Raw genomic sequence first — 14,159 nt, forward strand, 5'->3', positions numbered from 1 at the left:
TTATGTATGAGCAAAGATGATTCTATTTTTTTAAAAAAAAATCAAAAGTTTCATAGTTGTAACTTACGAGCAATGACACAATTTGTAACAAAACTTAATACTGTATATTTCCGGACATGTAAAATACCAAAAAAATTAATTAATTAATTAATTAATTAATAATAATAATAATAATAATAATAATAATAATAATAACAAAAATACCAAAAGCACTCTTTTAATTTTTAAACCATATCATGTATGGGCTAAGATGATTCTATTTAAAAAGTTTCAAAAGTTTCGTTGTTGTAACTTACGAGCAATGACATAATTTGTAACGAAACTTAAAACTTTATATTTCCGTACATAAAAAAATATTAATTACAAAAATACAAAAAAAACTCTTTATTTTTTAACCATACCATGTACGTGTTAAGATGAATTTTCAAAAAAAGTTTCAAAAGTTTCATAGTTGTAACTTTTGAGCCATGGTACAATTTGTAAAAAAGAAAAAAAAAACTAAAATTTGCTTTGTATGCTCATTAATGTTTGACAGTGTAATCTTTTGCAAGGTTACTTAGCTGCCGTGTCGTGACAAAACGCTGTAACTTTGGCGGAGAAGTTTTGCGAAAATGAGCCGTAAAGTTTTCGTTCGAAAATGTGATCTGTATCGTGTAGAACCAGTGTAACTAGGCAATAATGGTCAACCAATCAATTTTCACCAAATTTAATCACACAACATGCATTTACGTAACATTACATGTAACCACGTGTTTCCAAAGTCAAGATATACTATTTCTACACGATACAGATCACATTTTCGAATGAAAACTTTACGGCTCATTTTCGCAAAACTTCTCCGCCAAAGTTACAGCGTTTTGTCACGACACGGCAGTTAGGATCTACTGAAAGAGCAAAAGTTAAGCTTTCATTTGACACCTGGATGAGCCCAATAACATAAAAAATAAGGAAGTCATGATAATTTAGTTCCAAGATGCTGTGCCAAAAAGTGAAATTGAAGCGAAATTCACATTTTTCAAAAATTTCTTCCCGGCCCATTTCTCATCCAAAAAATCGAAAAAAAAAATAATTCAGCATAATTCCATTGGTATTTATGTATGAAAAAATTTTGAAGAGAATTTGAGACATTGAAGCACAGTGCTCTAGGTGATTTGACATGGAATGACCCAAATATACGGACCAAGCAATAAAAAATGTAGAAACAAAAACTACAGGGAATCAAAATGTCTGGCTCGGGATAGGGAAGAATATAGGGTTGCATCAAATCCACTGAGAGACTTCTGACCCCAAAAGAAGAGAATCAATCTCTTGTGCAATAACATTAAATATGTAATGTAAATGTCTATACTCTCTCTTTTTCTCTAAACTGACAAAACATATGATTGCCCTGGTGAGCTCATTTGTCAAAATAGCGCTCTCTCAGTAAATTTCTTTGTTGGTTAGAGGAAAGGAATGTATGATCTTGACGAAGGTTTAGTGCCTGACTCTTAGCAAATTTTCCATGGAATACGGTCGAGAATGTGATTCACTTCGGGAAATCCGATGCTCCAAGTTCTCTTTAAGAAACCCTGAAAACAATGTTGTGATTTATATGAATTATTAGGAACTCTTTAAAAGCACGCCAATTCATAACATTTTAACTTTTTCGTTTTGTTTTACAAAGTTTACACAATTCCTATCTTTTGCAGTGAAAGAAGGCCTTGAAAAATTCTCTTGTTGGGCAGCAAGCCAGCTGCACCGTGCCAAGTCATTCGTTTACATTGCATAAAAACACGGAGAGCACTTAATCTTTACCGCGAAAAGCACTTCTACCCCTTCATCCCCACCCCCGCACTTAGAAATTAAAATTGGAGATAGATGATGGTTAAACAAACACAGAAAGCAATTAAGATGTAATATATGTTCAAAAGTTATTTCATTTTTAACATTAACCAAGAAGATACAACAGCATAGCAATTTAAGTGGCTAAATAAAAATAGTAATTGTAATTAAAATATAGTATTATCATTCGAGTAAAAACCCATTTGCGTGTTTTCTCTCTCTTTGCATGGAATATACAAAGAATTCCATGTTTAATTACTGGCTAATACAGTAGCAGAGGCGGCTTTTGAGGAAAGAAAACTTAATAATTTAATAATTCTTTCTACAAGTATATATACAAATGTACCAGATGCTTTTTTTCCTTAGCTTGTAGTAAAGCATTTGTAACTTTTACCCATGTGAATTCCTTCAAGAGGCGCCATTGCACAGAATGTAACTTTACTGTAAACTGATCGTATTCTGGCTAACTGGTTAGCATTCTCGTCTTTGATGCTTAAGTTTCGGGGTCGATACCTGGTAAAAGTTCATGCTATTTATACACTATGTTATATTGTCAATGGAAACTCCTAAATATCTGTAATGAAAAGCGATGTTAGAACTTCAAACAAACAAGGGATAAAATGTGTTCGTTTAGCTTCCATACAAAATGGTACGAAATCAAAAATAACCTCAAAGGAAGGTTGTGTGTAATTAATTGAAGAAGGTTTCCAAAAACTTGATATAGAAATTTACCTTTTTTCTTCACTTTTTTAAAGCATGACGTGATAGATGACTGTTCCGAAAGACCGATGGTAAAATGAATGGGATATGTGAGTTTGAATGAATTTGGCTACGGGCATATAATTTGAAGTACTCAACAACTACCTCTACAAAAATTGTTGCGGAAGTACCACAGGATTCTGAAACTCAGATATTTCGATAGGGCACATGCTAGTTCCTAAGTGAAGTCTTGACCCGACTGCGGTAAGTTCCATAGTTTCGGAGCTATGGACCTTTAAAGTTCATTTTTTCATGTTTTCAGCAGCCCATAACTCCGAAAGGAAGCATTTGTGCATCCAGGTTGATCCATACTTTTTGTCTTATCTTGGTGTCAGGAATCACCTCCCAAACGTAGTCGGTGTTGTTTTGAAACACTCTGTATATATCCCAGTCATTTTACCATCGGTCTTTCAGAACATTCATCGATCACTTTTAAAAAAGTGAAGAAAAAAGGTAAATGTCTATATCAAGTTCTTATATCCATAGTTATCTAAAATTAAGAGAGTTCCATTAAATATTCTGTGTTATTTATTGGAACATATTGATTGGACTTTGAGATCAATCAAGGGGAAGAAGTGAATTCCCACCTATTCTTTTTTAAAAATATTTAACTACTATTATTCTAAAAAATTAATTGAGCTTCATAAAATGTGGCGCGTGCTTTCTTTGAAATTTCCCAATGGAAACTTGCTTTTTTGAGGTCGAAATCAGGAATAAAGGGACGAATTGGCAACTTAAAAAAAAAAAAAAAAGTTTCAAGGTAAATTTCATTAAAATGTCAAATTTTTATTAAATATAGCATGAATTTCTTTTGAAGCTTAATATTTTTTTCTATTTTGGTTATTGGAATTTTGGTTAAGGTTAAAGGGGAGTGAATTCTACCAAAGTTTGAAAAAAAAAATCTTTCACCAGCAAAGTATTAAGCGAGAGTAACAGAGCTTTCTTCTATCATCCCACTCAATTTGGATATTGTCCCCGTCTGCTGTTTCACGATACTTTTTCCTAAAACCTATCCGATTTTGATAATACTTTACATATTCTTTCTTTGAGGCGTGTTAATTTTAAGATGGAAATCCATGAAGAAGAAAGTTTTGAAATTTGGATATCACAAAGCAGTTGATTGTTCTCTCCTATTCGTAATGTTTCACATTAACTTTAATTCAAAACAATCAATTTGGATGCAATGTGCCGTATATTTGTTTTAAGGTTTCTCACAATAATTTCCATTACTTGGAGTTGAAGTCTGTCAAAGATAAGGGGAGGGGGATTTACGAGGCTAAATTCAACTCAACATGAAATTTTTGCACATATATGATCTAATTTAAAAAAAACAATTATCGGAGACATTTTTTTCACTCTAAAAAAATAAATTTTTATGCAATATTGTATACATTTTCTTTGAGGTTTCCCAATTATTATTCGACGATTTCCAATCTTTTTCATTGCTTGGATTTAAAATTAGTTAAAAATAAAGAGTGAATTTATTCCGTTTTCAAAGTTATGTTTGACGATAAATTTTGTTTTTTAGAAAATTTGCTATTTTCGCTAAACAAGTCGTTCAATTGTTCTTATTATTTATATACAGCGCGATTGAAAATCTATTTCCTAGAGGTTATTTGACTTTCATGAAATATGACGAGTGCTTTCTCTACAACTTCATAATGAAACCTATTACCTAGAGTTGAACTCCAGGATAACGGGTGATCTCACCCTTAGCTTTACGAAAATGATTCTGAGTATCTCTCGTTAAAAATAAAATAATGAAACAATGCGTGAAACAAATTCCTTGAAAATTAAGAACTATTCCTATTAATTGGGATTTGACTTTTACGGTAATTAGTAGGGTAAACAGTACCGAGTCTTAAATTCACTGCTCACAGGATCAGCCGTTTCCTACCACACTATCTCGCCTCCAAAAAGCTGGATTATAGGATCACGCCACCCCTCCTTCCTATTAGCAGAGACTGAAATCGATCAAGGAGTCACTTCTTTTTCGTTTCCTGACAAAATTTAAAAATAGATTTAGCAGGTTTTGCTTCTAGACCCCTGATATGTCGTTTTCGATTACTTTTAAAATCTCGCCCCCTCCCTTGGGAGTGGAGTATGACCTTGAAGTTGAATTGGATTAAAACTATCACTGTTCATCTCATCGACCCCAAAAACTATGAATTCAACTCTAATATTGGTCGTTTCCCGGGGGGCGGCAAATTATTTAGAGCACAAGGGCGCAAAATATATAAATATGGGCCTGGTTACGTTACGGTACTCATTTCGAATTATACATTTAAGATCTTACAAATAACATCCTATTGCAATGGAAAGGTTTTAATTGCCTTTTCAACACTTACAACATATATTCTTTCTTCTAGAATGAACTAATTAACCCACATTTCTGTCGTTCGTCTTAAAATCAACAACAAACTTTCTACGTCTGGTTTTCTTCTCTCTCTCCCTCTTTCATCTCTCTCTCATGTAAGTTGAAGTTGAAGTTGAAGTTCACCTCCAAAGAGGTGTTTTATACTGGCGCAGATGTTAAATCCGTCTCGCCAACAACACTAGATAGGTGTTTCCACTTAGTTGATCAAAATTTCCACACTTGTTAAGTATCCGGTGAAATAATTACATTATATTGTTATAACAAATTATAGGATTGTCACCATAGATTCGTGGTTGAAATATTATTTTATATATATATGTATAAATTTCAAAGTGATTACTTTTTTTTTTCACCGGATTAAAATTTACACCAAGTATAAATACATCAAGATTAAATTTACATGTTTTTATTGCAGTTTCCAATCTTTTCAATCAATTTTTTATATATTGACATTATTAATTTGTAAGAAAGATATTATAGCTTTATTGATTTTTACATTATTTAATGACAAAAGATTTTGAATCTTATGAGGGCCAATTCCTTGATATTTCGTGATTACATCAATTAGAATATTTCTATGTTTATTGGTGGAAGAGCAGTTAAAGATAATATGATCTATATCGCCCTTTTCATTCCCACACCAACATCCTGGGGTGTCTTTTTTATTGATTTTATATAATTGAGCTGGGGTTAGTTCCGTATGTAGCCGAAGCTTAAAAAGATTTATTATTTCTGAGCGTTTCCAGTGTTTAATTTGATCCCACGGTTTAGTAATTTGTGTATCTGTGATGTTCCAATAATACATACCGGGCCCCATCCTGATTTTTTGTCTATATTGATCTAAGTAGATTTTAAATTTTTCTTTGATAATAGGCATAAAATTGTGGTATGGGAGTTTTATGTTTGCAGATAAGCCATCTCGAGCTGCCATTTTGGATGCTGTGTCAGTTAGTTCATTAAAAATTATGTTATTATGAGCTTTCGTGTATATAAATTGAATTTCTACTCCATCAGAGATGAGGGAGAGTATGATACTTTTAATTTGTAATTGAAGCCAAGTTAATTGTTTATTCCAATGTATGGACGATAAGCTGTGCAAAACACTAAGAGCATCTGAGCAAATACAAGCTTTATTAAATCGGTTCGATTTTACATAAAGTAAGGCTTGCCTGATAGCAAATGTTTCTGCTTCATAAATAGATGTGTATGCCGGAAGTTTATATTTTATAGTTTTTTGTTCTTGTGGTATGTAAATAGCTGCACCCACCATATTCTGAGTTTTTGAACCGTCAGTACAAATTATCATAGTATTTTCTGGAAGTCTGTCAATGTATGCTTGCCAAATTGCTGGTACTATCTTGGAGGAAAGATCATGCGATAATTTGGTAGGATACCACGGGATAATAGATACTATTCTTGATGAGACAGTGTTGTACGAAACACAGAAACAGGGTAATAACGGTACTTTTGATATTTGGTCTTGTAGATGTCTTAAATCCATATAGGCCTCATAAATCCACGGGAGCCTTTTATAATATGGTAAGTTTTTTGATTCATTATCATTTAACATCTGTTGTAGCTTTTCTATGAGCGGTAATCCTGTTACTGCAAGTCGTGAAAGAATAAACTTATAGGCTTGTTGCCTTATTTGTAAATCTATAGGGATGGTGTTGGCTTCTTCTAGTAATGCATTTTTTGGGCAGAAACTTGCTTGTGAGAAAATTAATTTAAGACCTTTATACTGAATGTCAGTTAATGAGTTAATATTATCTTGTGGAATGGGGGATAGAAAAATCGAACCATACATTAATTTCGTTTCTAAACACTGCTTATATATTGTGTACAAAATTGATGGGTGGACACCCCATTTTTTGGAATTTAGGCCAATAAATAGTTTTAAAAATTTTGAAGCCTCATTGTTAAGATGTTCTATATGAAGTTGCCATTTTAGTTTTTCATGTAAATGTAGACCTAAATATTTGATATGATGTGTTTGTTTAATAATAGTATCATTTATTTGAAGATGAATGGGAGGATTATGTTTTTTTCGTGTAAAATTAATGAGACTGGATTTCTACCAATTTATCGAAAGACCGTTTTGATCACTCCAGTTAGTTAAAATTTTAAGTCCCTTTTGCAGGTGTTGGAGACCTGATTGGATGTCATGTGTTTTGACGAAAATAATCAGGTCATCAAACTAACTTGTACGTATTCGTAACATCCATTTCTCTTCTTCTTCTAATATATTAATTAAATTTCGGATATACATCTTTCCAGAATCATTACACATTTAATGTGTTATAATTTTAAATTACAATAATTAATTATTTACTAATGTTACTATATAAAAGAAAATCTTGCTAAAGTCAATCGAAATATTTAAATCTAATTGAGTCTGACTGCATATTATATAATTTTATTACAGCAAATAACCTCTGACAAGAAATATTAAAATATTGTATTGTCGTATCTCTCCGGGACGGAGCTACTCAAGGAAATGACAAAATTTATTTATAACTGCACCGAAACAAATGTAAAATTTGGTTCGTTACAGGCGCAAGGGTCTGTGTTAGGTGGGACCAATTGAAGTAAAGTTGATCTCCTCGTCAGGGACAGGCCAGTTTTCTTGCGACTCATGACAAAAGAAAGTTCTGTTGAAGAAATGTTTCCTTTAGTTTTATACTGGAATAGCTCTTGATATTCAGGTCCGAAGCATGTCCAGTTTTCCTCTAAGGCTAAGGCAGCTTTGTCCATAAGTTAGTTTATTCCTACATAGTAGTTAGGATATGTGAAGTTATTGTAGTATCATAGATCCTACGTCTATGAAACAGACAAATGGGTCTAATTATTTCTTAGAAGAAATAGCTATTGAACTGTTTCGAGATGGTAGTCAGGAAGAGTGTAAATCCGGATACCTTAGTTGTTTGTAATCGCTCCTAGTGAGGTGGATTAATTTTATGAATCCAGTTGCGGTTGGGTTCAATTTTGTGTACAGAATTTGGCATCAGTGGACCTCCTTCGGAAGCAGAACAGATTGGAAAGATAGTAAGTAAGGCTTATCCGAAGCATAAACAATGTCTTCATGAAAAAAAAAAAAAATCGGAACTTGAGAGAATTGGAAGAGTAAGTGTTGAAAATTCAATCGTTTTTGTTAGAAAAGTATAATTATGACAAACAGCGTAATGCTGGAAAGGCTGAAAGTTTTCCACTGGCAGCAGTAAACAAGAGAGAAATAGACTCTGACTTAGAACCACGGATTAAGCCTGAAGCCTTGAATCCCGCATACTTTAATAGGATTGCAAATGAAAAACAAGAAGTTACTTTTTGCGTTTTATCTCCGTAACTAAGAAATACTTCTCTGAGATTTTTTGTATGCGGTATACTGAAGACTAGTTCTACATGATGGTGTCATTAAATTAGTAGAACTTTTGATCAAAAAGGAAATGTCCATTTTACATTTGTATCATACATGCATGTATGGCTGAGGCACTCTTTTGTATAACCATCAGTGGTTTTGGAGAAGAAGAAGTATTAATAGATGCTGCAGAAAATGATTTCTTTTATGCTAATGTTCTAGTGGCGTTAAGAAGAGTTGAAGAAGTTGCGGTGAAGAAAGTCAACAATGTGTCAGCCTAAACCAAAGTTAATAGCCTTTGATTTAGACTACACGTTATGGCCTTTTTGGGTTGATACACATTTCGATCTGCCATTCAGAAAGGACAAGAATGGACAAGTAGTTGATAGAATAGGTAAAATCGTAAAACCATATAAAGAAGTTCCAGAAGTTCTTGAGAAGCTTAAAAGTAAAGGATACATTCTAGCAGTTGCCTCAAGGACAGGAGAAATCGAAGGAGCAAACCAACTTTTAGAGTTATGGAAGTGGAAGAAACACTTTTCACATTTACAAATCTTCCCTGGATGCAAAGTAGAACATTTTAGTCGAATAAAAAGGGATTCGGGTATTGAGTTTAAGGATATGCTATTTTTCGATGATGAAGATCGAAATATACGGGATTTGAGCCGTGAAGGAGTTATTTCAATCTTAGTTCATGATGGTGTCACCCAGAAAGTTGTGGAAGATGGACTAAAACGATACGCAAACGAAAGGCAGTAATTCTACCTATCTTCTTAACGCTGGTTTCAGTAATAGTGTAAAACAAAACAAAATGATCCATAAGTACGTGTAGCAAATCAAAATACTTGTAGCGAAATTAAAATGATGTACATTATATCTGTACTAAGTTGTAAATACATTTTTAACTTAATTTTTAGTTGTGTTGTAAAGTGTCAAATCAACAATATATGAATGATTATTATGTTCCATGTTCATTATGCAGATAAGAGTTGTGAAGTGATGACCTTCCATTTTAAAATTATCTTTAAGTGTTTGGACCAAATTAATTTGAAAATAATGGTGTCAAATAACTCAATTATCGCCAAGTACGATTCACTGTAGCTTATACGTCTAACCAATATTGAAATACTTAAGAACGATTTTTTTTTTTTTTTTTTTTTTTTTAGATGTTAACAGAAAGGATGAAAAAAGAGCGTTTGGCAGTAACTGTTTACGGATCAAAGAAGTTATCACCTACTCAGAGCAAGTGTGGATCGATTTATTTGGAACTGTTGTCAATAGTCACTTCTTTTCTTTTCTTTCTTTTTTTTTTTTAATGGAATTATATTTAATTCATGCGCATGTTATTTATGTTTACACGGATCATAGATCGTTGCTTTCAATAATTTCTAGGCTAAATCCCTAAACCTAAATTAGAGAAATTTATTTAATAATATACCAGTTAATTTGCCTGTGTAAAGACCTCACTTGTATTTACCTTTTGATTTGAACAAAACCCCTAGACATTAAAGACCGTAGCCGCAAGATTAATTAGTGTAAGATATGAGAATGGATTAGAGATTCTGCATATCAAAACAAATTTTAGTTAGAAGAAATTACTACTACATACAGAACAAACCAATACTTTTTATTATATATATAAGGAGCAAGGTCGCCCATCAGGGGGGCAAGGTGGGGCGCTCGCCCCCTAGTGGAAATTGTACTTCAGAAGATCGAAAACCCAATAGAATTTTTTGAATAGTTACAGCAAAATTTTGCTTATACTTGCCCCCCTCTGGAAACCACATGGGCGCCCTTGATATCAAAATACGCTTGCGCTTTTTAGGGTGAATGGGCTTTGATGAGCTGTCCTGTGAACCGCTTGTAGATTCGACTAAAACATAGCATGGTCACTTTGTTAATAACTCGGAATCTGTCAGACTATTTGAAGGAAGTTTACGTGGAAAATCTACGGGCATTACTTCATAATCACTTTCAGTGCTTCTTTAATTTTGTTTCGTATAATAATCTCTGGCAGTTTTTTGGACTGTTTTTACACTTCTATATGTGTTTCTCCATCTTCGTTGGATTTGACGTAAATTAATGATTTTCGCTAATTACTATTATTTTACTAACTACCATTATAATTGGACATTTATGAAAATCATGAAAGTAGATGGTTCGTAATTTTTGCGCTTCAAGCAGTCCCTTAACAAGTTTTCCCATATCACCTTTGAGCATTGTCAAACTATCTAATGAGAGCTGTCGAGTTACAATATGTAGCAAATATCATATGCAGATTCTCGAACAAAAAGTAAGTGACAGTTATCAAGAAACAAGACTAGAGTTAAAACTATGAATAAATACAACACTGAACATAATTTTCCAAAACGTGTAAAAAATACACGCAAGTAACCGCTCAAGCATACGTTGTCATCATTCCGTACTTTTTGCACTCCCAAAAATCTTGAGTCTAAGTTTCGGATCGGACACCAAGCTGCAAATCTTCGATAAGGTATTTCGCAGTCGAAGGTCTTTTTCCAGCAGAAGATACACCGGTTGTCGAAAGAATATAGTATCACTACCTCCGAGGGGGTAACCTCGTGTTCCATATCGTTTTAACTCGTATTGACGTGCTGATTACAATGGTGGTTAAATTTTTTCACACCGGATTATATTAACCGTAATTATGAGAAATTTTAATATAATCATTAAAAGAGGCGTAACCTCAACCGATTCCGATCAGAAATTCTGCACCTTGGCACAATAGTAGTTTAAGTAATGAATTTTCGGTATTCAGGTTTACGTTTTCTAAAATGTCACTGACATGTTTTAATTACTGCAGCAATATTTTGAAGACTCTTGCAAAAACTGCAAGACCAAGACTCTTGCGCTCATCACTAAATGCAATATGTTCTCCTGAGGTGAACATAATTTGTTGTTTCTTCTTGTCCTTCAGTAGAACAGAATAATAACAAATTGTCATTTTCATCTGTTAGTAAAAGCAACAAGTTACATTGGTTATATCTGATGATGAGAACAAGTAGTTATGTTGGACCACTATTTCCGATTTGCAGCTTCATCGTAAATTCCACATATAAATACTAAAACAAATTTTACAACAATTACAAAATATAAATGTCTTTGGACGAAATGTACTTTGGACCAAATACGTTTGCACAAAAGGTACATGCTCTTTGGGCAAAATGTCATCTGGACGGAATGTCAAATGCCTTATAGACGAATTGTACTCCGGACCAAATGTCTTTCGGACGAAATACCCTTAGGACCAAATTTTCCTGAACAAATTGTCTCTGGACCAAATATCATTTGAACTAGCTGTCTATGGACAAAGTCTCTCAACCGAATACTTAGATTTTTCAATTTTTTCTTTATTCTTATTTTCCTTTGTAAAACTAATAAATGTATATTTCTTCTTTAGGAAGTAGTAAGTGAAAAAGTGTCCTTGCGGCTGTCTGGAGGCCGTGTACCGGAGGAGGGAAGGGTAGAAATAAAGATCGGTGATTCAGGTGAGTTAATACGATTACTTTTGTAATTATTTTTTCTATTAATCGTAAGAACTGTCTAGAATAACTCACTATGATAAAGTTTTATTTACGTTGGCCCAACGTTGGATAAATGTATGATTGGCCAACCAACTATTCTCCCAATTTTCATGCAAGATATTAGAATTGACTGTTTTCCTAACCAACATTACTTTAACGCTGGCTAAATGTCGGGGAACCGCTGTTTTGGTTGGGAAATGGTTTGGGTGGGAAATGGTTGCCAAAGTGGTCAAACCTGACGTTGGGCCACCGTTGGTATGTCGCAGTGCCACCACTTTCCCAACGTTGGGCCAACAGATTTTGCTGCTCCTAATGGTGAATCTTTCCACGGTAAGTACATGTATGCATATTTGAGTTTCAAGCATTGAATACAAGGACAATCTCAGTGTGAGGTGCTTTACTAAGCAGTTCCTCTCATTACGAATTACCAAATCTAATATTTGCAATAAATAACAAAGTAACTAACAAAATCTAAGATCACGAACTGATACTCAATATTGAAGATACAAACTTAAGTGAACACTGATTTAAAAAAAAAAGAAAAAAGGAAAGAAAGAAAATTTTCAGAGATATTCAGAAATGTGTTTTGAGGAGATAAGCGGTGCACTGTACTAAGCTAGTGACTAAAACCTTATTATTTACATCTGTATTCAGAAACGAGTTTCATGCGCTAGTAGCGTCGATAGTTTAAACAAGAGGAGGATCTAGTTTTCATGTGGTGCGAGCTTTCCTCTATTTGAAACACTTTTGGTGATATTTTCAAAATTTGCTCTAAACTAGCAAAAGAAGTCCTTGAGAGCAAAATGTATTCCCCTCAAGTAACCGATAAACAAACGAAAAGAATAAATCTACTAGTAATTCCCCAAGCTAGAAATACTTTTCTGCTAAGACGTGGTGAGGAAGGGAAACTAGAAGATCCGAAAAAACAAAAAAAAAAGTCAGAACTGTTGGACTGAATTTTCTTTAGAATCCATCCTTAAGGTTGAGTATAGTTTATGGTGTGAAAAATGTCATCATGAAACAAATAAACTTTCGAAATTATGTATATGCTCGATGCCTGTAATCCAGCCTTCTTTCCAACCATCAGCAATCTATTCTATATCTCAGCTTGTGTGCATGTACAGCGTCAATGGAGAGAGAATTTTCTTCAATGGAAAAATGAAATACCATGTCCGAAACGGAATGTCTGAGGAGTGGCAACCAATCGCTCCCATCAATTCATCCCCACCGGTCACGTAATGTTGGGAAGGTGATTGCTGTCATGGTGCGCTGACGTTGTGAACGGACAGATGAACTCTTTTCATTGTGTTTGTAGTAAGTGTATGCGTATATTTTAAAGCGATATGAGAGACTGATTTTTTTTTAACCAATAGATAGCTAATGAATTCAAATTTAGGGGATTTTAGTTATATGTGCTTCCCAGCCGCAACATGTAGACCAATAGACTAGAAAAGAAGTACTTGAAGCAGAAAACGAAGGATTTTCATGTCCTTGTCTCTCCCCGAAATGAAATTCTGGCTACGTGCCTGGCTTAAATCATCTTTAACCGGACGTAACAGAACCATGAGTTTGGCTGGACATTTACGAATAGTTTCTATCCGGTGTTTTGCGCAGGTTCTTCTTAACTTGCTTGACAGGTGGCAATGACAATAGTTCATCTTTGATCTTTTTCTGACGGTCTGAGATATTGCCTGGTGGCGGTTCTTCTAGACTCCTTGGTATATCTGTACTGCTGTAGTCATTCTGAAGTAAGGTGGTTTTATATGTTGAAGATCGACTTGTAGGCTATGTTCTTCTGATGTGGTTAGGACCCTGTGTACCAATGTATTAGTACTGTCATGCGATGAGACTTTGCAGACTATTCGTGTTGAGTTAGATGCAGTGCTCGAAGTAGAAAAAAGTAGAGGCGATATGTTTTACTATGATTTTGACTCGACATACCGGCTACCTAAATACTGAAATACAGTGAGGACATGTCTGAAAATTGCATTTCTATTTACATAAAGACTGAAAACCATTGGAGGGCTCCTCTTTAGTTCAGGGGGCATGGAGGGACTTTGATCCCCCGTCAACAACTTTCTTACATATATATATAGTAACAATTTCCTTCGGGAAATCTCCCGGATCCCCACCCGACTGAGGGATACTTCAAACAACTGGAAGATCCGTCCTCCACAGCCAGAGATGGAGTGGGTCGGTGGGTCAGTGGGTCAAATGGGTCAGTGTGTCGTGGGTCAACAACATGTGATCCACTGTGACTCACTGCGACCCACCACCCACCATGACAAACTACGACCCACCA

The 14,159-nt window shown here is 34.3% G+C and overlaps 1 protein-coding gene and 1 pseudogene across 1 annotated transcript in view; both read left to right on the plus strand.

Annotated features, from left to right (window-relative positions):
* LOC145666744 (lysyl oxidase homolog 2-like) overlaps positions 1–14,159 on the plus strand; it is a 205,882-nt gene that overhangs the window by 138,132 nt on the left and 53,591 nt on the right. Inside the window, exon 4 of the mRNA XM_081734287.1 lies at positions 11,734–11,821. Coding sequence (XP_081590413.1) covers positions 11,734–11,821 — 88 coding nt within the window. The remainder of the gene's footprint in view (positions 1–11,733; positions 11,822–14,159) is intronic.
* On the plus strand, positions 8,477–9,460 carry LOC145666745 (magnesium-dependent phosphatase 1 pseudogene; annotated as a pseudogene).

The sequence above is a fragment of the Thermobia domestica genome, chromosome 12 (genome assembly GCF_964235325.1).
Source record: "Thermobia domestica chromosome 12, izTheDome1.hap1.1, whole genome shotgun sequence".
Taxonomy (NCBI): domain Eukaryota; kingdom Metazoa; phylum Arthropoda; class Insecta; order Zygentoma; family Lepismatidae; genus Thermobia; species Thermobia domestica.